This window comes from Parasteatoda tepidariorum, chromosome 8 (genome assembly GCF_043381705.1).
Source record: "Parasteatoda tepidariorum isolate YZ-2023 chromosome 8, CAS_Ptep_4.0, whole genome shotgun sequence".
NCBI lineage: Eukaryota > Metazoa > Arthropoda > Arachnida > Araneae > Theridiidae > Parasteatoda > Parasteatoda tepidariorum.
The window spans coordinates 33,706,443-33,733,253 of record NC_092211.1 but is presented as its reverse complement, the minus strand read 5'-3'; the positions used below and the strand labels follow the sequence as shown (position 1 = coordinate 33,733,253).

At 28.5% G+C, this 26,811-nt stretch overlaps 1 protein-coding gene across 1 annotated transcript in view; it reads left to right on the top strand.

Annotated features, from left to right (window-relative positions):
• Positions 1–26,811, top strand: part of LOC107441504 (cell adhesion molecule Dscam1) — a 410,456-nt gene that overhangs the window by 239,288 nt on the left and 144,357 nt on the right. The window contains exons 10-12 of the mRNA XM_043043537.2: positions 7,978–8,145; positions 18,591–18,738; positions 22,625–22,773. Coding sequence (XP_042899471.2) covers positions 7,978–8,145; positions 18,591–18,738; positions 22,625–22,773 — 465 coding nt within the window. The remainder of the gene's footprint in view (positions 1–7,977; positions 8,146–18,590; positions 18,739–22,624; positions 22,774–26,811) is intronic.

The window sequence follows — 26,811 nt, the reverse complement described above, 5'->3', positions numbered from 1 at the left end:
TTTTGACACATTGAAAAGTCTATACAAATTGTTTACAGATTGAAAAGTGTATAAATAGGAAATAATGCTGCAACTTATAAAAATTTTTAAACTGTAAACAAAAGCATCACTACGCAAAACTAAAAACTAAATCTGTTTGGATGTATGAAATTTATGAAATATATTTTTTCAATGTTTCAACGATGCTTTTTCACACAAACAGAATTAAAAAATTACAATAGGTTTAAAAAATAGAAGGAGACGGATCTAGAAAAAAAAAGTATTAATTTAAAACTCACCGTGTTCATAATTTAAAGACTGAAGTAAAAACACATGACAGAAACATTTTTGCAGACACACATAAGTAATTAAAAAGTAAAGAAATATTATATATAACCTTCAGAAGTAAATGTAAATAAGCTTATTCCTATTCTTCCAAACGGCAATGTAATTTTTTAAGAAATTTAAATTTATTTAACTCAAATACTAAATCCATTTATTGCAAAATATTAATAATAATAATTAATTTTTGCATCTGTAATAGACACAAATGTTTACTTCTCATATTACCTTTTAAATTGAAATATCACAGAACCTGTAAAATAACAGCTAGGTGAATTAAAAGTAAAATTACATGTCTGTATACCCACAATTCTCTCTGATTAGTTAAGTCTTAAATCCTAGGTCTAAATATTGAAAAACAAAAAACTTTTGTGAGCTAAAAATATTTTGCCTTGTCTTTAAAAAGATAAATAAAATTGATTGCCAATCAAAAGTCCACTTTAACTGCCATTTAAGCGTGTCCTTGGAGTGTGAAGACTGAGTATACCTTTTGAACCTGAAATCCTCCTAAGTTTAATAAATATACGATAATTAAACTCATTTCAATTTAAATTTGCAAACCACAATATGTATATTTTTGTATCTATATTCTTGACAAGAAATGTAAAAATAAATATTGAATGCGGTCTTTACAAAACGTTTGTTTTTAAGCTATCCTGAGAATTCCTTAAGAAAATTTTAAAAAAATACGACACATCTGAGGTTTTTACCTTGTTCTTGCATTTAGTGAAAGTTTTGTTCAAAGTAAGAATTATATTTACAAAAGAATTTAAATCTATTTCCTTTAAAAAACATCTCTGGGAGCAAAAATTTAAAATTTTTGTTCTTACATAAATTGTGATTTCCTACTATACCTCTATTTTTAGTTTTTCAGTGAAATGTAGGAAAAAGTTCGATGCATTTCGATCGTAAATAATTGAGTAATTTTTAATTCAGCAAGATACTTCTTGTGAAGATTTGCATAATTTCCAGCAACACGCTTTCGTCAAGATTTAAATTTTAAAGCAACTTGTATAATTCTTCGATGAGGAATATTCAATTGGTCATTCTCAAATCACATTTCAACCACACCTTTAAAATACCTGAATTAAACAGCTCTATTTAGAATAAGTTATTCATTTTTCTATTAATTCTAGAACTAGAAAAGGTTATAAAACCACGCCTAAAGTAATATAACTTACTGAAATTAGGACTCCATTGTTGAACACGTGACGTTTCAGCTTTATCTGAATAAATTATCTTCTTTTTTCATAGAGGATTTTTTTTTCTTTCTTTGTGAAATCAGATAAAACAATCAGAAGTGATTTACAGAAATTGAAAGAAGGAATAAATATTTTTAATCTAAATTATTAAAAATTTAGGAAGAAATATTTATTACATTAATACAATGAATTAAAACACAATATATTCTGAAATTTTTGCCTGTATTGTTTTGCTTATAATTGCTTGCAATCATGTTTGATTTTTAAGGAACAATAGGAAGAATTAAAACATTTCCTTTCAAATAATATTTTTGCTGATTCGTTGCTAATTCAAACTGTAGACTCATATTCTTAAAATACCACAGGTGTTTTAAGTTTCACAACCAATTTAAAATTCAAATCACAGTAAACTTATTAATGTTTTACAATTACATTTGAATTTTATTCATTTTTTCTTACCAGGGTGATATTTAGTTAACTAATTAGAGACGTAAAAATCTTACAAAAAATAAACGCTACTGTATTTTTGAAGACAATAGCAGACAGCACTGTTATTATTTAGAACATAATTTAGATTATGTTCTAAATAATAACAGTGCAGTACAACATTTGCTGATAGAATCAATATTTTTTTACTTAACGATTAATAATTTTCATTTTACTTTTAATAATGACAATAAGTCTAAATCAAAATTAATACTTTGCTAAAAAGAACATTCTATGGTGTCAGCTGCGGTGGTAAAGTGCGTATCTGTTCTGTATCTAGATCATCACAACAGATGAATCCTAGACCACCATCTATACTCCATCTAAACTGTTTTAGTGGGACAATGACAAACAAACCAAAATTGAAAATCACACTATTATATGTTAATAAAGTTAATAATTTGAATGGCAAATTAACCATTATAATTATTTAATAATATTTCTGGTTGTGTGTTAGTACCTCTTAAACTATCACTAACGATTGATTTCAGAACATCGATAATAGCCCAGTAATTTATTAGCGCTAGTGTGATGTTAACAGACAGACTAAAATCAAAACTCAAAATATTATATATTGATAACGTCAATAGTTCAAATTGAAAATTAACCTAGCTCGATGGAACACTCCTTGCCCGAATTTCTGGTTGCGCAATAGTCCCTGCCGAATCATCACTAACTATTGATTTCAGGCCATCGACAATAGCTCATGAATTTATTATCCCAAGTGTGACATTAACAAACCAAAATAGAAACTCAAAATATTATTGGTTAATAACGTCAATAATTTGAACAGAAAATTAACACTTGTTCAATATAACAATTTTAATTGGTCATGTTATTGTCCTTCTTGAATCATCAATAATGATTTTTCTCAGACCATTGACAAAGACCCATTAGTTTAGTATTTACAACGTGATTTTAACAACTAATAAAAAACTGAATTATGATCGAAAATTTGCTAACCATGGGATTTTTTGTGGTTCTTTCCCACCTTGTAACGCATATGTGGATTAGTTTCATAACAAAGTCTCCACGAGGGCAAATTTCCCCCAATACTTGATCCAGAAGTTTCCTTGTCTCCTGGATTGGGTTCAAAATTACAAGGATACGAAGTTGAACATTAGTAGTCGTAAACCTATAAAATTGGGTCGGTTGTTCAACAAAGGTCATAAAAATGAAAAAATAAAAATAATAACTACAATAATTCTATTCCAAGCCACGGGGCTCAGGGTATAGAGATCACGCTTTCCAATGAAGTTGCACAGAGTTGACTTGCCGATACGAATTCTACTTCCGTCGAGCACTGACCACAATGCTTGCTTAAAATATCATCAGATTTAGACGGATTAGGGTTAAAATCCCCTTAACATGGGAGGTCCCGTGGAGGTCTTGTGGCTTTTGTTTTCCATGCAACTCAAACTCTGGTTAGTTTCATCAAATTTCCTTCACGAAGGCAAGTCTGTTCCAGTGCTTGATCCAGGCGCCCTTTGCCTTCTGGATTGGGTTCAAAATTACAAGTCTGTATCTATAGTCATAAATTCAGAATTGGGTCAGCTGTTCAACGTCAGTTACGAAATAAAATAATTCGATTATGAAATTAACTTTCTTGGAAAAAGATTGCTATTATGTCGCAATATTGCTAATCAGGAGTCACAGCCGCTTTTAGAGTAGAGAATTTTTCAATCGATATTTTTGTGGCGTACTGTGAGCGTACACCTCAACTTTCTGCTTATCATAACTGAGAAAAATTCCCAAACGATCGTAGGTAGTCCATTAGTATTAAAAATTAATCGAAATTAAAATTAAACTCTACAAACACTTTAATAACACGAATGATTTTGCTTTAAAATCAGCTTTTTCTCAATGGAACATATGTTAATAACGTCATTAAAAACAATGGGAACAGAACTGGAAAAATAATTTGTATTTGACTGTAACAATAAATCCTAGCTAACATCCACACGTAGCACATTATTTTCCTTCTTACCACAAATAAAAAGTGCTATCACGGGGAAAACCACATTTTAAGGCATTATCACTCTTCTTAAACTATAATTAAATGTTTTTGAGAAAATATACCGCAGAAGTTAAGCAGATGTCGCTTATGCATGAAGCTGAAGAAAAAAGAAATAATCGTCACATTAGGGAGAAAAATCAAACATCGGAAAATTATGCGAAGATATTTCACGTCCAGCCCATTCTTCAAACACATCATTTTGCCTCTGAAATGAAGTTTAAAGTTAAAACTCTGGAGAAAAAAAACCTAAACGCAAGAAACTGGCGAAAAATGAAGAAAAAAAACAACCATTATTGATTTTGCTCGGAATTCCAATGCAGCAGTTGGATATTTAATTATCTTCAAACACTTGACTGAGTTTTAATGAAAATTTCTTTTCGCATCTGCCTTTTTTATTCGAAAAAGTAGATTCTAACTCAAACAATTCAGTTTTGAGTAAAAGATTGAGAATGGGGAGAAATAAAAATAAAAAAAACGGATACAATAAAAACGATTTTCTCCCGCGAACTTAAGGTTGTGTCGTTTTTTAAAACTTTTTCCGTTACTTTTTCAATTTTGCGACAAACACTGTCTGGCGCAAAACTAAATTTGGCGTCTTTTTACCGATATTATATTGTTTTTTTATTCCTTTCTAGTGCTGCATATCCTCGCCTAGTCTTTCAATATATACATCCCCCATCTGTTGCAAAATGTGAAATGCAATAACTTGAAAGAACCGAGGAAGAAAGATCTTCAAAAACAACTCTTTGTATCTGCATAGGATTCCTTTAAAATCGTACCTTATTCTGCGATTTAAAAGATATAAAAAGAGACACAAGGGAAAAGGTTTAAGCGAAATGCTTATCTGAAGCATTTTGATAAAATTTACCACTATCACTTTATTTAAACAAATTTTTTTACTTAGCTGTAAAGAAATCAATTTGATATCATCGATACAATAACGGCAACAAAACTCTAAAGAAGAATTTTATGTGGAAGCCTTTCACGTTTTATCGAATAAAACTTAAGAATAATATGAAATAAAATACACTATGAAAGATTTTTACAAAGAGAAATTTGAAGTATTAGTTCATTCAATAGGAAAATTCTATCCTAACGGTTGAAGACTGTTGTGTAATCAGTATAAATGTTTTTAATGAAAATACAATACCAATGAATTAGATTCAGCAATTTCAACTAACGACAAAGCTCTTCAACCAAAGACAAACCTTTAAAATCAATAGGATAAAGAACATCAAGACCGTAATTTCCTAACGTTAAAATAAAAGAAATCTTATTATAAAAATTTCATTCAAATAAACTGTGATCATTTGAAATAAAACTCTCATTCATTTCCATGGAATAATTTATTAACCATAAAGCATTTTAAATTGTCTTATCTAGTTTAACTACAAACGCTTGAAATAATTGATTAAAAAAAGATTTCAGCAAGTCTTTATTTTCGAAACAGTTATGAATAAAAGTTTTTGTAAGGTTTCGCATTATAAAGTATTGTTTTTAAAGAAATTGAGATTATGGTGTGAAAAGCAGTTTTAAGCGAATTCCTGAAATTAGTTTTAAATGTAAGTAATCATGAAGGGATTCATGGTAACAATAAGGAGTTACGGGGATGCATACATTTTTAGTCTTTAACTTATAAGTGATCAATGTAAGCTCCATTTGTTTTAAAGCAGCAAAATTCAATCCTATTGGTATTTTTTTTCTTGTACATAAAAATGCGTGACAACTGTGATGTAAGCAACAGTGTCTGTAATCCTCATCTTCAACTCCGACAGGTTAGTAGAAGAAGAGAAACGTAGACTCGCTTCTTAATGTAATCCCTAAGTGGGAAAAAACCCGAAAGCAAAAAGAGTGGACTTTTGTTTTATATAATTTTTTTTTTTTTGTTTACACATTTTTATACTGAATAAGAGTGTGAAGTGAAAAAGACTGGAAATCTAATTTTAGCTGAATTTAACGAGATTTACTTATTTTCACTAATTTTAAAAATGACAATGCAGCTTAGTCTGATGGCATAGTTAACAGTCACCAATTAACTTATTCCAAATGAAATTATCTGACTCCTAACAAAAACAAACTTCTCTAAAGTTTTTATTCTTATCAGTATCGCCTTCTATCGGTTAATTTTCTTACTATTTTTAAAGTTTGATGGGAATGAATAGCTGTTTTTCTATGCAGAAAGTAATAATAGGAGTATATAACTACTTAATTCCGTTTTTTTCTTTAATTCGAATCGTCAATGAAATCGTTGATCATTTTATTTTGGTAACTGGTATACATCTAAAAGAAAATTTTCTTAATTTTCAGCAAAATAAGACGAAATCCTTAATGATCATCGAATATTATTGATGGATATCTGTCACAATATAAATATAGTATCAGTTTATATTATTTGTTTTTTTTTTAATGCTTGAAATTTTAAGAAGACCTAAAATCTATCGTATAAAATAAAATTTTATCTAAAATAACGGATTATCTACTAAGAGAATTGAGTTTTTCATTATCGATCACTGAAATACGTTATCAAAAAAGCGTTAATGATCTTAGAAAGAAACTATTTTTTTTTAACTGGTGAATCAATTAACATCTCAAGGCTTCAACCCTGAAGAGTATTTTCAAAATTAACGATTATCGATGAAGTTGAGACTTCCCATCAGAAAATGCAGCGGTGCTATCTTATTTGTTCAGGACTTAGGCACATTATACATCCCTTCAAAATGTATCATAAGACCCGATATATTAGCATATTTTTTTCGTCAAAATCTATTTTTCATGTCTAGTTTTAGCGTAAATTGGCTGCGTTTCTTCTTTTCTTCTAATGAGACAAGTTTGTGTGAAGAAAATTATGAACAGTTTTATGATAATATTTTTCTTTGGAGTTGGCCCTTAGCAAGACGATTAATTGAATGCATTTAGCAGCATATATCAAAAAAATTAAGTTATTAATATTTTTAGTTGATTTTTCGAGATAGTTTTCTGGGACAAATTTCTTGCTTTAACTTCATGTCCTTATCTCGTTTTGACCTGTTAATATGAATAAGATCATTTTTATTTATTTATTTGTTTGTTGTTTTCTTTGAAGTTGGAAATATTATTATCTTTTTTTTTAATTAAAGCACGTACAGTCAGATTATTTAATTTATGAAATTAAGAATAGAACAAATATTACACTCTTCAAAACGTTTAACACATTCATTGGGTGGCCAGGGCGGCACAAAAATCTTAAAAAGTTGGCTATCTTTTTCCTGAATTAAAAAATACACTTAAATATCGCTCAAATGATTAAAAATTATGTTTTTAATCTTGTTTTAGCTGCGTAACTTCGTTTCTTTTCTATATTGTACTTTATGAGATGGTAAAACTTCGAGGCTTTTATTCTACGTTATCACTCTTTTTCATTTTACTCAAAGTTTAGGGAGATTTTTTACTTCAAATTTTTATTGCATGAAGTTTAAAGTTTATGTAACTTAGTTTAATAAAAAAAAAATAGTCGAGTGATTTTTTTAATTGATAACAAAAAGCAAAGTACTAAAGCAGTACAGTCAAACATTGAAAACAAACCAAAATGTTTTAATAATGAAGCTAAATATTTTCCTTTATTTCAAAAATAAAAATATCTTGCTTAAATTAAAGCATTTTTTTAAAATGACTTATAGAAGATTTATGAGCATTTTTGTACCCTTCTAGTACACCACAACGATATAAATATAGTTGAAATAACGCAAGCATTTTAAGAACTTTCAAAAACGTGTTTTGTTACACTTTTATAATATTATTTTTTTATTTTCTAGATGAGTTTTAAACTCGAAAAAATTTGGTTTTATAGCTTTACTTTTTTATAATAAACCTAATACTGACTTAAATAACCTATGTCATTATGGATATAATTGCATATATAACAAATGCATGATCGGATAAGTGATTGTTTTTTATTATTTTCTCACTTTTTAGAGGATGGTTCTCTTCAAAGTATTTTAAGCAGTTCCCACATCCACGTATTGGAAAATGGTTCTCTGACTATAACTGTTGCTCAAAAAGGGGATGCTGGTTACTACATGTGTGAAACAAGCAACGATGTTGGTGAACCATTGAGATATTCCGTTCGTTTAGCTGTACATTGTAAGTATAAAGTTTTATCATTTTTGAATGTTTTAAATAGTATTTATAATTAGTTGATCTACATTTTATTAATATTCACATGTTCTTAAATGCCTTAAAAATTCAGAAATAATAATATCCACTATTAATTTAACCATTACCTTAATTGGTTTCAGAATTAAATAAAATTTGTACTACATGAAGCTGTTAATAGTTTCGTAAACTAATTTCTACTGCTTGCTGCTTGTAGGCCAGAATTGCCGACTAACATGAGTTTTATAGTCTCTATTGATTTTAGTCTGCGAAATAACGGGTATATTCTAAAAATACGGAAACCATCTGAAGTTATGAAAAGTTTAACATTACTTATGTATCTAAACAGAGTCCTTTATTTTCTTACAATTCTCTTTTTAACAAAGCATTGTTTTAAATAACTCATTTGCCACTAATATTCCAGATTATGTTGACTCAAGGACTGTGAGCTTTAGAAGGCTGCTAATGAACTACCAGATCTGTTATCGGGAAGAGTTTTTTCCCTCATCAAAAAACTGTAGTCCAAGTCTAAACTGCCGTTCTGACGACGTTCGAACTGGTGTTCAGTACTATTTATAAAGAGTTCACCTACAACCGTAAGCAAGTTAACAGCAAATACCACCAAAAACGTGAGCAGTTTCAAAAGGTGGGATGACCTTACGTTCGGCAATCGTATTCCTTTGTACATAGAGGAAAATGAATCAGTTGAATGTTTTCACTTAAATACCGACAATGACAGTGGAAAACAACCACCACATTAGCTTGACTTTGTCTGGGACCATTACCATAGATCACGCGCGAAATCGCTTGCGAAGCAGCACCAACCTCGGAGATTTTAAGAGTGATAACATTTTGCAATTAAGAAGAACAACGCCGTGTGTTTGTATAGCCCAGGAAGGGCGAAATGGGGGAAAATTGCATATAACTTTATTCTCACCATTGGGCGACAAACTGAGATTGTTGTATTCAGACATTAACAATAATCGGCAAATCGTATTCCTTTGTACATAGAGGAAAATGAATCAGTTGAATGTTTTCACTTAAATACCGACAATGACAGTGTAAAACAACCACCACATTAGCTTGACTTTATCTGGGATCATTACCATAGATCACACGTGAAATCGCTTGCGAAGCAGCACCAACCTCGGAGATTTTAAGAGTGATAACATTTTGCTATTAAGAAGAACAACGCCGAGTGTTTGATCAGCCCAGGATGGGCGAAATGGTGGAAAAAATAGTATATAACTTAATTCTTACCATTGGGCGACAAACTGTTATTGTGGTATCCAGGCATTAACAATAATGGCAGTTGTTAGCGAATTGTTATTATTGTTAAGAGTCTGGAAGAAATAAGAAGTTAAATGAATTATTATGATACAATTAAAAATTCTTGTTGATCTTTTTGAAATTGAACAATAAATAAGCAATGAAATAATAAATATGCAATCAAATAATATAAATTTTGGATTTAAAAAGATAAACGTAAAACAAGACCAATAATAAGTTCATTTTTAGTCATGATGTTATTTTGACTAGGATGTAAAGTTAATTAAAGTTAACTTGCTGTTCAAAAAAAAAATTCCGTTATAGATATACATACCGTTATGTCTTATTCGATTAATATTATTACTCAATATTATTTATTCAACAAAAATTTTGCTAATAATTTTTCAAGTTGAAGAATTGTTGTTTTTGGTAAATTGTGTTTAAAAAGTTTTTTTAAAAACAAAGTTTCAATAAATACCACCATCTTGATTATTAAAATCAACAATTTAAATTTATATTCTAACTATAGATAAATATTATTTTTTTTAATAAAATTATTATCACATGTGCATGAAATACACTAAGTTTCAAAACTTTAACCAGAATTTAAATAAGCATTGAATATTAATAACATAATATGCATGATAATTAAATAATTAATCTTGAATATACTGAGAATAAAAGCATGCTTTCAACCCAAAACTATAACAGAAGGGAGCATTAAATTTGCAGTGAAATGTTTAACATATTATATTTTATCATACTACAGTTTCATTCCATACTGTATTCATTAATATAAATAGTAAGCAGCTAGTTTATCATGCCACGAATAGATATTAATATTGATTGTAAATATCGTTTAGAATGCAAATAAAACTTTTTTGTATTCATGAGAAAAAAATCTTTCATACTTATTTTACCACTAGTGGACAGTGATTGTAAATGCATTTTAATAACTTGCATGATTTTAATATCCATTAAATTTGCATACGTCACACATACATCAGAACTTTATGCTTCCCTAGATTCATTAAAATATGGTTAATTTAATCCCATTTAATAGTTCAGTTCATTATATAGCCTTATCCCCTCTCTGATATCCTTAGACCATGAAGATATCCAATTAAAACAAGACTAGAATTCATCTCCGCATGCTGCGTGCCAATTAAACTAAAAGGACGCTAGGGGAATAATAACCACTTTCAAACTGCAAGTGGATTTTCCATTTTCGAGTCTGCTTCTAGCTCGTTCGGCTGTCCAACAAACATCCAGTTTTCGTTTCCGTTTACGTAATTGCGTCACGACTCACTGTGTTGGTGACAAGTGGCGTTGTTGCTCTTGTTTAGTATTAATCAAAATGCTAATAACTCAGATATTCAAAACATACTGATTTCACCCATTTACCTTGCGATGACGGTTTAAACAGTTGGTCAATATACATTTCATCAAAAAGATTTCAAATTAAATCCTAAGTAAATATTTGGCATCTTGCAGTTGGAGCATACATGGGAGTTTATCAGAATCGCTAGAAAGATCAATATAGTTAAGTTGGAATTATTTTAAAGCCCTAAGAAGTCGGAATGAAATTTAACTGCATGGCTACTGTTGTGTTGCTGTGATATAAATAAGTGAGCTGATTATATAGTAAAAATACTTAAATCGTATTTTCTAGTACAGTATTTCTTTTAAAAATATGGTTAAATTAGATAATATTTATAAATATGGATTTTCAATTTGAAAAAAAAANCAGTTTAAGTTATTTATTGAAAGTGCTTTTTTTTAAAGAAAAAAAAAGATAACCTATTAAGCACAATATCTTCAAGTCAAAGGTATTATTGTAGGCACACACACATATATATATATAGCATAATAAATACAAAAATGACAAAGAGAAAAAAAAACGACGAAAATTAAGAAAAACAATAAGTTTTATTTACTGTGCATAGGTTGCAAGTAAATAAAACTCATAAAATAAGATCAAAATGTAGAGAAAACATGGAAAAGTTACAGAACAGAGAAAAAAGAGAGAAAGAAAAATAATTATAATAAATATTAGAAATAAAGGGGGGATTTCATAAAAATCCGGAAAATAAAAGATGTAATCTTTCAATCAGCTCACACGATTATATCCGCAGAACGGAGTGCTTTCATAATACTGTATCAATACAGCCAAAGCAAAATATATCAATACAATAGTGTGAGGAGCACTCAAAAAAAAAAACTTACAACAAATAAAACAGAACACATTAAGTTAAAATATCACGTAAAAATAAAAATAAAAATCTAAGGAGAAAACAAAATAAAACATAAAACGAAACCTATAAAGCGAGTAGCGAATTCAAATAAACTTACATGAACGGAAAATTTTTCATGAATGATTTCAAATATTTTTGTAACAAGATCGCCAGAATACAAAATATGAAAATAAAAGCGCAAGTTGGGGTAAAAGCGTAAATAGAGGGCCTTTGTTTCATAGTGCGTTCTTACTAAAGTACTGAAGTGCGTCTGATTTGTAAAATTTTGGATAAATTTTTAATCAAATGAATAAATGAATTTTTAACCAAATGAAAAATCATAAGAATATGTAGTAATGTTTATTTATTCAAAAAATAAATAGAGAAACTCTGAATTATTTTTTTATTGAATTGAATTATTTTTTATGAAAAATAAACGCATCAAAATGCGCTGTTTTAGATGTAAAGATTTATCATAATCCAACAAATTAGTAAATTTGTATTGAAACTATTAATAGTTTCACCAATTTTAAGTAAAAAAGCAAAAAATAATGAGTTTGTAAAAATTTGACCCTTCATGTTACCTAATACCGATTATCAATTGCATAGTTATAATAATTCCTCTAAAATTACTGATAATAATTGTTGTAGTTGTGCAAGTAATCTAAATGAGTTTAACTAAGGATGAAGTTAAATAAAAAAATTAAAAATTTCCTTCTTTGCTGCGTCTATAATTTTCTTGATGCTTAGATTTTTTTTAGATTTTATTTGTTTTGAAATGAAACTTATTCTTTAAAAAAAACCGAAGAACTCGATATATTTTAACGAGAAAAAAAAAGAATAAACATAAAATACTTTTTATCTGAAGAAAGAATGGTGTGCCATTATATATGTTAATTACCCATTCAATTGCCCTGTAAGATATTATCCCTAGTATAAAAAATGATAATTACTTTTTGAAGATGAGCATTATAATAGGAAATTTTTTAAAGAGAAACTAATTCTGCCTTTTTAACATTCTTTTTTGTTTTCTTAAATATTTTATCCATTTGCTTGTTTTTTAATAACCACAATGACAATTAAAAAACCTCGAATAAATGCAGTTATCTTTATATTTTCAGTTTTCCTTATTATTTATCGGAAGGTATTTATATCATTGTAGATTATATCATGAGGTCAGGAAAAAATATTTTATTTTGTAAAACCAAAAAATTAAATAAGTAAATAAATGAACTAAAAAAATAAAAGATTTCAATAATGTATCATAATTTTTTTTTCAATAAATAACCTTTAGAATGTTTACGCGAAATCTTTTTTTTAAAAATATAAAGAAGGTCAAGTAATCAATTTTAATATATAATAATTTTATGAAAGAGAACCCATGAGTGTTAATGTGGAAATAATTTAGTTGATAAGTTAAAAATTTATAATTTAGTTAATAAGTTAAAAATTAATAATTTAGTTAATAAGTTAAAAATTAATAATTTAGTTAATAAGTTAAAAGTTAATAATTTAGTTAATAAGTTAAAAATTAATAATTTAGTTAATAAGTTAAAAATTAATAATTTAAAAAGTTTAAATCAGTAAAAATGAAATTACGAAGCCATTTCTAAATACTATATATTGTACAACATTTTTTTAAAAGCGTAGGCTACATTAGTACTACATTATTATCATAAATTTTAAGATATATTTTAATCAAAGTTGCGCATTCAAAAACTGATAATCACTTAACAAAATGTCTCAAAAATGACTTTTGTTTTCCATAATTAAATTATTTAGAGCTAATAACAAGCTCTTAGTCTTTGAGTTAGTAGCATTATAAATTCATTTTTCAATTTTAAATTTAAAAAATATTATGTTTAAAAAGGTTCAATTTAAATTTGAATTTCGAACTAATTTGACATTTAATTATTTCGCTTGTGTTTTATGTGAGGCATTTCGATTTACATTTCATACAGAATTTGAAATATTTACAATGGTTTCTATTTCTAGTTATTATGTGTGTATTCCTTCCTCAAATTTTGTATTGATTTTACTTCTTATAAAGATTTTACTAATTAATAAACGAAACTTCTATTTGTTATTTATTAATATTATGGATGGGTAGGGCATTAGGCCTTGGCCCAAAAAGTCGTGAATCTGATCCCAGCCGGCCGAAAACTCCCCTTGTTCATGGTGACTGGTGCAAGTTAAATCTGTCGGGTCACAAAATTCTCCATTTTTCATAACAAACTATACGTCTTGGGGTACTGAATTGCAGATTGATCGCTCTCTGGCTCAGGTCAAAATTACGATCTGTGGATAAATGATTAGGATGTACATATGTATGGGCCCGCCCTTTAAAATGGGTTAAGACGAGTGTGTGTGGCTGAAGTCGCATTCTTGGCCATAGATGGCGCCACTGAGAAGCGAGAAACGTACCCTGTGTCTTAAATTTGCTTGGTTTAACCAAACAGACTTGTTGATATTGGCAAATGGCATTGGAAACAACAACATAAATATTAATAATCCATGTAGGGTAAACCAACCAGTGAAAGAACACTACCCAGTGAAGGAACATTTCATATATATTGATTAAAAATAAGAATTTGAAAGTTTTTCTTTAGATTGATTGGTAACAATAGCTTACTGCCAAACAATAGGAAGTCATCTAGCAATATTTTGGATTACCTGGTCAAATAGATTTCTCTGAAAAAATTTTTGAATTTGTTATTATCTCTGCAACACCTTGTTTCGTTGAAAAAATTATAAGGTGAGTGTTTGTACTTATATGTTTGAAGTGGAATTAATTGCATGTAGTAGTCTTATTTTTCTCACTGTGAAAAAGAGAATTCAAAATATAGTTATTGAAGTTACGTTTTATTTTTTTTAAAGCACCATAGCATAATCAAGTACTGAGATAAGGGGGTGTTTATTCACTGGATCACCAAACGATGAAAAACCAGTGAAGGAACAAGTGTTCCTTTACTGGGTTTTTCTCCCAGTTAATGAAAATAAAAGAAATTTTTTAATTTTCTTGTACTTTTAGTCATATTATACATCAAAATTCTGTTTAAAAGACAAAAAACAACTTCCAACCAGTGAAGGAACAGGCATGTTCCTTCACTGGATCACCAAACGATGAAAAACCAGTGAAGGAACAAATGTTTCTTTACTGGGTTCATTTCTCAGTTAATGAAAATAAAAGAAATTTCGTAATTTTCTTGTACTTTTAGTCATATTATACATCAAAATTCTGTTTAAAAGACAAAAACCAGCTTCTAACCAGTGAAGAAACAGGCATATTCCTACACTGGGAATACTTCCAGTGAATGAACAGTAATGTGTGATATATGATTTTACATGACTCTAGGATAAGTAATTCTGCTATATAGAGGACAACCGAAATTTTGTTAAAAATTGTATGAATAATTCCTGAAATAATTTCAGTTCAAAATGTTAATTTAATAGCTTAATTTATGAAAAAATTATAATTTATATTTATTAACGGGGTGTGTAGTTACATCAAATGTTAGGCAACTTAATAAACTATGTTTACAAATCGAAAACTAATTAAATATAATCATAAAAATAGAACATTTTTTCGCTGGCTTTTGCACCAAGAACTCCTAATAAGCTATCATTATAGGATAGCAACGTGATTATATAATTTATAGAAACTACTTTACAATGTTAGAATTTAGAAGTAAGTTCCTCAACAAAAAACAAAGTTAAACAGAAACGATACTCAATTTCTTCAGAAGCTTGAGAGGGAAATCCCTCAAGATATGTTGTAAATTTTTAACACAGCATTGACGGAAGAGTCTAATATCGAAAATGTCCAAGAGCCTGTACTTTTTCCAATATGGAAGAAGCACGTATTAAAAGAAGACCACTTGGTTAAGTCAAACTTAGGAACTGAAGCTAGTATTGATAATGAATGCATATTAGATATCGAATTTGAAATGAGTCCTCATGCTGATTCTCTTAGTTGAAAAAAGAAATGATTCTGTAAGTAAAATCAGTACTTCTAAAGATCCTCTAGATATAAGTCAACAAGAGATGGATTTGCCTCAAACTTCAAGACACCTTTCCCCCGTCTATTTTCGAGAAAGGCATTCTAGAAATGTTGCTGAAAAATCAGAAGAAGTTTGGAAGAGCCATTTACATTGGCCAAATATTGATGATAAAAAGAAAGGTCAAATAAGAAGAAAAGCGAATAAATTACCTTTTGCACTAACTTCAGAGAAATGGCAAAAATTTCAAGAGGCTGAAAGATCTAAAAAACATTAAAACAAGAGAACATGGAAAAGAAAAAGAAAGAAAAAATACTTAAAAAAGAAAAAAAGCTTCAAGAAATAAGAGGAAAAAGAGTAAACAAAAAGGTGATAAAATAATAATGATAATAAACAGCATCGGATGACACAATGATTTAGATTTGACTGTCAAATTATAAGAAAGAACGATTTTTTTAAATTTATTTTGTATTTAACATCACTTTAATTTCTAGTTCATGATTACAGAAAAAAGTTAGCATTTTACAAGTACTTGTATCTCATAATTTCACAAATAGTCTTGTTTTTAGTCGGACCTCTATTTAACAAAATCACTTAATACCAATAATAAGCTCGTTATATGGAAAATTCGTTAAATAGAAAATCACCTCTTAAAATACTTAAACAACACAAAACAGGTTTTAAATTCTTAAACACTAGACATAATTAAAATAGCAATTGATACACTTTTATCTTGTAAACTAGTATCTACTATTTATCATATAAATCTCAACCATAAAAGAAATCTGCATGGAAAGCAAGAATAGAGCAAAACATTATCCAGTGTTACACTATCATGCTATATACATTTTCAACTAAAAAAAGTCTAAATTTATGTATAAAAATATAGTTGCATTTATTATAAAAGTAATTTTAAACATACATTACCACTTGCGTTAAGTTAAATTGCTACGGATGAAATCCGTTAATTTGAAGTGAGTTTTTCGTTTGAAGTGCAAACAAAAAGGGAAAGGGAATTTACTGCTTTCTCTAAGATAATTTTTAGACAAAACAGTAATACATTTCATAAAGCAGTGGCTTCGAAAATTAATTTAATGTCATTTCCCCCATAAATTGCTTTAACAAGTTTAAAATGTTAAGAAATATTTTGGAAAATAGGGAAATTGGATCTCAATGAAAAGTTCGTTAAATAGAAAATTCACTTCGCTATATGGAAGTTATTTTACAAAAAAATTTCCAAAATGCTCTTGGTTCCTCGAAAAAATTCGTAAAATAGGGAAATTCGTAGAATGGAAGTTCGTTAAATAGATGTCCGACTGTATTTGTATGGCTAAAAAATTCATAAAGAGCATTAAAAAATAACCAAAATTAAGTGTTCCTTCACTGGGCAATTTTGTGTTCCTTCACTGGTAAGAGCTGTTCCTTCACTGGGTCTTCTTACTACTTGTTATTTGAACCTCCAAAACTTTAAAACAATATTATGTAAGTTCTCTGCAATTTTTTTGCATAATTTGCAATTAGTAACAAATATGTTGACACTGTCATTTAACTGAAATTACGAATTTTGAAATTAATATGATTTTTTAAAAGGAAAGCGAAGCTTAAGTGTTCCTTCACTGGTTAGTTTACCCTACTTCTCTGCTTCTGGAGTGAAGTTTTAGACCACCACATATTTGTTTTTTAGTTCTAAGTATGATTGTTGTGCAAAATTATAACTTTCGATCATAGAAAACTTCGCTAAAAATATATTTCTTTAAGAATATATTTAATAAAAAAACTGAAATATCGAAATATTTTTCTTTATGAAACCAAAAATAAAAATCTATAAATGTTAAAAACTGAAGTTGATGAAAACTTGAAGAAAAGTTGAAAATATTTCTTTTGGAAGGCAGCAAAAATAAATTTGATTAAACAACCAATGTGTTCTCTTTTCAAAATTTTTAAAAGGGCCAAACTTAAAATCTTAATTTTTTTATTCGAAATTATGACTGAGTAACTCTTTTTCTGTTTTTGTTTAAAAGTATGCTTTATCTAAAAAGACAAACGTTTCGCGTGTTTTTGCTCTATAAGAAAGAGGCTAGAGAGGAAGGGAAATTTACCATATGAGAGCTCAAACATTTAGCAAATGAATTCTTAAATTGCTGTGCATTTCGGTTTTTACGTTCATTCACATTACATTAAAAAAAAATTTATATTTAAATTTTAGCATTTAAGCAAAGCCAAACTAGATGATGCAACACATTCTAGTATGCTATGGTTTAAAGAAAAATTTACTGCCTTAATTTATGTTACTAATATTTTTTTTTTATTTCTTAAATGGTTCATCGGAAATTTTTGCTTTTAAAATTATAGTTGTTATTACCATGGATTTAGTAAAAAACACAGAGTCAAAAAGTAAAATTTACCAAATAAATGATTTCTAGCCATGATATGAAGTATCATGATAAAATTACCAAATTTTGGTACGTTTACCAAGTTTTATCACGTTTTATAAAACGATATTTTTGTTTCAATTTTTCCAAAATCAATACCAAAGTGCTATTGAAAAATTTATCAATCATTTTGGTTTACCCTTAGAGCCAAAAAAACTGTAAAATTTAACATATTTGGGTAATTTTGATCATACTTTATTTCTCCATGTTCCTTATCACAAATAACTTTGATGTCCTGATGAAATAGAAAATCAATAAAACTGTATCGTAATGAAAGAAAAGGTCCCCTAAATTTAGTTAGAGTACATGGCATTTTTTGAATTTATAATGACCTCTGCATCTAACTTCACATAGTTTCATTTAAAATATGGTGAACTAAATTTCATTTCTATCCGACATGGTACCTCAAGCTAGCATTTTCTTGAATTCACTAACTGAACGAAAAACTTAATTGAACTGTCAAAAAAGGCATTTCAATATCCTTCTTCTTTTTCTTGTAGCTGCTCCTCAAATCCAAACATCAACACAGGTGGTGCATGTAAGAAAATCTGAAGAAGCACGATTTTCTTGTTCAGCCTCCGGAGATCCCCCATTGAATATTGTTTGGAGTCGCGAGGGATTTCCATTAAGTTTATATCCAGAAAACAGGTAAACAAGTTTTCGATAAAAATATTTTATATTAACTCTCGTTTAACTCGTATTAACTCGTGTTTTTTATTAAATATATATATAAATATANTTTTTACAACATAAGGTTTTTTGCGATATCGACACATATAAAGAATAATTTTTATCTTAGGATAATTATTCTTTATTCAGAAATATCGCATTTATAGCAATAGATGTGTCTTGATAACGACTATTTGCTTTTACCATTCTTGTTTCTCTACAATTTAGTTTTTATTTTATTCATGTTTGTCATGTTAATGTGTGCGTATATATATATATATATATATAAGTTCAAAATGAAGATAAAACGAAGGAAAAATATAGACAGAGGAAGAAAAAAAAAGGGGGGGAATAATACTGAAAAAAATAACAAACAACTGATTTAAAAAATAAAAAAAAAGATTAAATTTTTCAAAAAAACCGGAAAATAAAATATGTAATCTTTTCATCAGCCGACACGATTATATCCGCAAAAAAAGAGAGATTTTTTTGCGGATATAATCGTGTGGGCTGATGAAAAGATTAAATCTTTTATTTTCCGGTTTTTTTAAAAAAATGTCATCCTTTTTTTTTTTTAATAAGTTGTCTGTTATTTTTTTATTATTGTCATCCCCCCCCCTCTTTTTCATATGTCTACAATTTTCCTTTGTTTCATCTTTATTTTGAACTTATCTAATATATATATATATATATTGTATCAAATCAACCCCCACTTGCTTATAGTCCAAGTTTTTAAAAAAATATTTGGTATAAAAATTGAACATATTTAATAGGCCCATTAAAAAAGAACGAGTTTAAAATTAACCAAGGCTTCATATTTAGAAAAATAATTTTAATGTCTTTCTCTAAAAAGTAATTCCATTTTGAGACTCACACATCAAAATTGCATTTTCGTGAGCTAGTTGAATTACGTAATGGAATTTTATTGATGCTATTTCTGAATTGTACATAGCTTTTCGCAGTTATGTGGATTTTGAATTACATATCACATTTCATTCTCCTGCAAATAAAGTCTCAAGAGTAGTAATTATGCGACTAATGACTCGTGATCCGGTAGCGCAGTTTACCAATATTATAGGCGCAAAATCACGATCTTTAGAACAATAAATCAATAAGTTTATCTAAATATGCTTGATCAGAAGTCTGGAGAGCATTTCGGTAAACGAGTGCAATGTATGACTGAGTGCTGGTAATTTAGGTTCTACTACACTGTTATATCAGGAGTTTAATCTCGAAACTTTCATTCATGCATAGATGGCAGCTCTAAATTAACTTATTATGGCACATTTTAAGGTTAATTTGACAAAACACAACTTAACCACAAACTAACTTCAGTGTAAGCATAAAAAAAGTTTAACATAATACAACTGCAATGTCAGTCAAAATCTTATTAATTGGGTGTACAGGCTGCAGTTACACTTTTTAAGTTCACAATCAGTTAACTACGCTATTTACTATTATGTTTTAAAATTCTTTATTTAAAGTCAAACTATAGCAATAAAAATTGCTCTAGTGACACATGAATAAATTCTTCTTCTTTTGTTTTATTCGTTTTCACACAATATTATTAAATATTATAAGCACTAAAGATTAGAGCTTTGAAACAAAGAAATACGTTTTGTCATAATATTATTCGTCGTTAAAGCATCGCTTTAAATGTAAAATGAAGGAATATTTGCTTTGAAAATACATTCGGTCTTCAGCCAGTGGATCATATCTCCTGTCACTTGCACTTGCTCTGTTGAAGGAACAATAAAGCTAAAGGTTGAATTGAAACATGTGACTACAGTTTGAACTAAATCATTTCTGTATTTTAAGCGTCCCTCCAAATATTTTTAGCATGATTATCTGAAAGGAATCCGATCGAAATCTGTTAGTTCCATGAAGCTATATTATTAAATTACTCGTGTATAAATTTCTTTCTATTGTAACACTTAAAATTTGAATTCTTATCTATGCTGTCCATATCCAGTATTGACATCTTAATCTTATACCTATCAGCGAGAGTTTTAGTTTTCACTTTCACGTTTTAAACTCAAAATTATCATGAAGTCTCTTGAGATTTCTCCAATGCCTTATAGAATTTGGAGCACAACAAGTTATTTTTATTACTATATTTTATTTACTATATTTATATACTGAATTTTATTTACTGTATTTTATTTACTATATTTGCTATACTTTATTTAACATGAAATCCAGCCACAATTACTTCTTCAGCATTGTACAGCTGTTTGTGATCCCTCCTAAGCAATTATCCACAAAAGTAGTACTATCCAAGATTTTTTGGGGGTTGGAAGGCAACAAGAAATAACAGAATACTTTGAATAACTTTTAATCTAGTATACGGATCTTCAAGCTCCCTAGTACGTGTACTCATGACTACTATCAACTGTGTCAACTATGAGTTAACCCTGAAATAAGCTAACTAATTGGTACAGGCGATACTTTAAGAAACAAAATCTGACATAAAAACGTTCTTTCTTTGAATAAGAATACTTTTTTTTCGACACATTTTGATTTCTTACCTTCAAAATAGTAGCAAGGAAATGTAATCTAACTAGACGAGTGGTTAAGAGTTTGGAATCCTAATTGTTGATATTACTTTGATGCCACATCTCGAGAATATAAACGAATCGAAAAATTTTCGTAATCAATTATAAAGTTCGTTTTTCTAAAGATAATTCTATCCGAAAAAAAAACCTTTAAATAAGAATAATTTAATATTATTTTATTATTTTATTTAATGGTAATCGAAAAATTTGAGTGGTAATGTGTAAAAAATTTTTACTCCATATTTAAGAATGTAATTTTAAATGCAAAATACAAAATTTTTATGAAATTGGTCGAATAGTTTGAGAGAAATCGGATTGTGAATTTGCGATTTTCACATCTTTATAATATTAAGATTGAGTCCTAGTACATGAAGATCCGATCACTACGTCAAATGTTATTCATGGTGTTCCTTTTTCATCTAGTGGGAAGCACTGTACATTGTCCACAATCAGTATCTACAAGGTTGTAGTTACGAAAAATATAAATTACAATCAATTTGTGGATTCCGACTTCGTGTTTTTTTAGTGTTCCGACTAAGTGTTTTAGTTTATGTACACAATCAAGTCGCATTAATGCTACCATCTGTGAAGAATCAGTATAACCACCTTTCGCAGAGCAGATTGCTGTGAGACATGTGGGAAGAAAGTCAATTGAAGCTGTAAGAGGAAAGTTGTTCCAAGGTGATCACTGAGATGTTGAGCCAAAGGCCAGTACCATGGCCAACGGAAAACAGTTAATAAACGGTTTCTCTCACAGTTAACAGTTTAAATACCATCTTGTTTAAATATCACTGTTTTGTTTGAAAATGGTAAAATAACAGTGAAATAAAATTCCATTTTGAATCCCATTAAAATCCCATTGATCCATTTTTTCCGAGAAATTTCTACCAGTGTACAATAAATATAATTTTATGTATACTTATTTCAATCTCTTAATAAACACATCGTTTTGTAAAATATATTTATGGCAAATTCGCACAAACACAGGATAAAGAAGGAAGAAATAAATTTGAGATTGAGGCTAGAAAAACGGAATTGTATGCAAAAATGAAGACTGATTTTATAATCTTCACCATAATTTCAATGCTTTAGGAAACGTCATTAATTAAATGAACATTTGACAAATTGAAGAAACATGCTTCATCGTATGAAACTGAAGAAATGTTTTCGAAACTAAGAGAAGATAATAATAAATTTAAGAGAAAAATCTAGAAATATGCTTAGTTTTTTAAGGTTTGCAAATAAACAATTTTTCTGTTCTAATTGAAATTAATATAATGAGGATTAAATGAATTTTAAACACATTTTAGATACATCACTCGAGAAAGCGATGGTAGAGGTGCCAAAATTTCAGAAGTAATCATAAAATCCAGCCAACGAAAGGATTCGGACGTATTTACGTGCTCTGCATCAAATCCTTTCGGGGAAGATAAAACAACTGTAAGATTAGTTGTACAAGGTAAGTATGATAATTAATTCTTTATAATTATAATTTTAATTTTAAAAGCAATGAGTAATGTTTTTCTGCAGTAATAATTACTAGCAATTACCTTCGAATCTTACACTACAAAAAATAATAATGATGAAACTTCTAAACATTTTTTTTGAAAACAATTTATTTAAAGTAGATTCTTCATTGCCCTCTGTAGATAACTTATGGGTTTAAGCAAAACTTCATGCATATATACAGCAATATACTCACATACAGAAGTATTTTATGACGAAAATAAAATTAAAAGATATATTTTAGTTTCGTCAAAAAATGATAATAAAATCTTGAAATTAAAAGAAAAAGTGGATCTTAGATCACTATTGTGCTAGCTAAAATTTTCATAATCTGTCAGCTCTACACGTAACTATTCCTTATTATTATTTCTAAAGAAATATTTTTTACTCTTCGTCACATAGAACTATAAGGGATTTCGTATTCTAGTAATTTTAAAATGTGAGCAATTATTAAATTGCCCCTACCCGTACGATTACTTAAAATCAAAAAAAAATATGTGAGCTTGTTTTCTAATAAAATTTAAGTAAATTTATTAACAAATAAAACTTACTTTTTAATTAATGAATACGTTTATAAATAATAGTTTTGATTGTACATATTATACTGCAAAGATGTGAAATTAGACAAAATTGGCATCATACCCTGTAAAAATTGCAATTAACCACCTAAATCAAATCAGATATGCATTTCTCTCAGTAAAGTGTTACTTTATAACTTATATAGAGAATAGGTTTATGGACTTAAGCATTTTGAAAGTTTTGGTTCATTACTATTTTTTTTTCCTATTCTTTATTACGTACAACAATTTCCAACCCCCCCCCCAAAAAAAAAATCGTTACATTTGGCATACATATATTATAATTATTGTAACCAAAAAGTAAACATGAGCAAATAAAACCAGTGACAATCAAGTTTATGCATTTACAGGTGCTATTCGAATAGCAAGAGATGAAATTTTTAACCGGAATATGTAAAAAAAAAAATCACCCTCATAGAACAATCTGTTATAAAAAACATTATATTTTTCTTGTATGTCTTCGTTTTATCATTATAATATTCTTGTATGATTCGCATTTTGAGTAAAATCGTGTTTAAGAGAATAGACTTTTAGAAAATTATTATTACATTTATCTGCTTTACTAAGATATAATTACTTTTTTATGTTTATATAAAATACTTTCAATTATTATTATTAATCTCTCGTGTGTAAGGTAATTGCAAATAGAATCGAATATTTTTATTCTTTAATGTGTTTTATACTTAATATTTTTTGCCATTTATTTCTATAACTAGCAAATCAAAATATATAACTATTCTCTACTACTACATTCGTATCTATACTCCTCAATGAAAGTTTGATTTCAACTTGAAATTTCATAAAAGACTTAATTAAAAATGCAATATATAAAACCGAATTAAATTTCCTTAGAAAATAAATGGAAATTAATATCAGTCATCTGTCGAGTAAAAATAAAACGTACTCCTATTAAATTTTTCAAATGATTAATTTATTTTTAAAATTTCAATTAATCATTTTCAACGCATTAAAAATTTTACACGAAATAATATAAATTAAGTAAAATTTCATAAATCATTAGATTTGCTATGTTAAATTGAAAAAGGTTTTATCGTGCATTTAAGTTTATTTAAATATTGACAGGATTAACAAATCAATTTTAGATCCTATTTATTCCTGAAAGCTTCTCTTAGAAGTTTTTGTAGCTTATGAAAGAAAACCGCTAAAAAATTTTAATCTCCAAGATATTTTCTTTTCTTTTTTATTCATATTCAGACAATTTATAATACATTTTATTGTACGCTCATGATTAAAAAAAATTAGCTCACCAAGGAAGAGTCGTCAAAATGAAACAAAATTTAACATACGTAATGACTACTTTGATGTAAGTAAATGATTAGAAAATCAAAGATCATCATTTTTCTTTGATTCTCTAATCATTTACTTATATCAAAGTAGTCATTGCGTATGTGAAATTTCGTTTCGTTTTGACGATTCTTTCTTGGTGCGCTCATTTTTTTGTCTATAAGTGTATTTGATAGTTGTATTTGTTTCTTAAAACCCGAATTTTTTGCAAATCTATTATTCTAAACTATTGATGCTTTATTTTACTCTCGATAGTTAAAACACTTTCACAACAGCCAGTTTGTTGTTTCTGGGAGCATAGGAGTCAAGGGTTATGAATTTCGGGACTGGCACTGTGGTAGCAATGCGGTCAGCATTGAGTACTGGCTTTTGTTTACTTCCATACAAGTTGGTATTCCTCAATTTAAAGCTTGGTGGATTTCAAACCACTTCTGAAGGAAACGCCAATCCATTCACCATAAAAAATAGATACTCAAAATATCACGAAGCTTTCTTCGTTTCTGACGAAACCGTTTTATGGAATATACTCCGAGAAAAAAATTTGGCAAAGTGATGAAATATATATCGTCGATGAAATATACATCGATGAAATATATATATTCTTTGAGGGAACAAGTTTCGCCAAAATTAAAGATTTAATAGTTCATCATTCTACTTTAAAAAAAAAATAGAGAAAATAGAAAAAAATAGGAGTCCTTAATAAATGTCGCCCAACACAATTATATGTCACCCAAATGGCACAGTAAGGACAAATAGAACAGAGAGATAATTTACTCCCATACCTGAAGAGGGATTCGAACCCGTGATCTTCCTGGTCCGAGACCAACTCCTTGACAACCATAGGGGCCTTTCGGCTTTATTTTCGATCATCTAGTCTGTAGTCTAGTTTCATCCTACTAGTTAACTATCTTTCACAATGCACTACGATGAGGTGTTTAGTTGAGGAAACATTTTCATCATGTACTTGGGAAATCGCTTTTTGTGAAAAATCTCGTGATTTCAAAACGAAATGATTTTCAAAATACCACTCAAGAAACGCGGAATCCTCAAAAGTGAGAATTCTAATTCTGAAAGTGTTAAAACAGCGTATGAGTTTCTTAAAGACTCTGAAATCAGCGGTCACCGTTATAAAAGATTATTATATCATAAGTAAATATTTTATAATCTCGTTAATTAATAATAAAAATTTAAAAAATACTCACACTACTTCCATTTATGTAGTTAAAAAAATAATTAGCTAGTTCTTGTAATATCTATGTTAAATAATGTACAGGATTTAATTGCCTCAATTAATATAAAATAATAATGCTAAAAATAAATATAAATTTCAAATAAACGCAATTTTCTTTTAGTTGTGAAAAAAAAATACTTTGATTATGGTAAATCACACAACAAAGTCGTTGTCCTCTTTTGCGTTTAAAGAAACAATACCAAACACAAGTACAAACAAAAGCTTTGATAAATACACAGACTCCAATTCAAAACAGTTTCATTGTTTGACAAAAATGCTCTCTCATCGAAGGCAAATGAAAGATAACAATGTTTCTTTTCTCTGGATACGAGAAAACTCGTAGATTTTCAAAAACTCTTAAGGTTTCTTTTCGGCGACATTTATCTGCGCTGAAAACTGCTGAAAGTTCAATTTTTATCGTCACTGGTTGACTGGTTGGGAAAACTAATTATTTCTGCACCAAGAGTTACGCCTTTTGATGTTATCTGTGCAACGCTGAAAGGAGCGTTATTCTAATTAAAAATAAAGTTTAGCAGCCTGGGATCGTCTAGAAGGTTCGAAAGATTGCGTAATTGGAGGTCGTAATTTTTTCTCTCGGCAGACGGTATTTACAAAGTATTCATGGAATTCGGGATAGTTGCTTTCATTAAGAAATCCTTGCTTTATAAACATTGATTTATACCCTGTTCTTAAAGGGTTAAAAGCCCCAGTCAACTTTGTAAAGAAATCAATATGTACACTTGATAATTTATAAAAAAAATATTTTAAAAGTTTAAATTAAGAAATATCATTTGTAATTGACGTTTAACTGTTGTAATGTTTTAGGCTTATAGAATTCTTACGAAATATGAAGAATGCGAAATTATAAAAATGAATA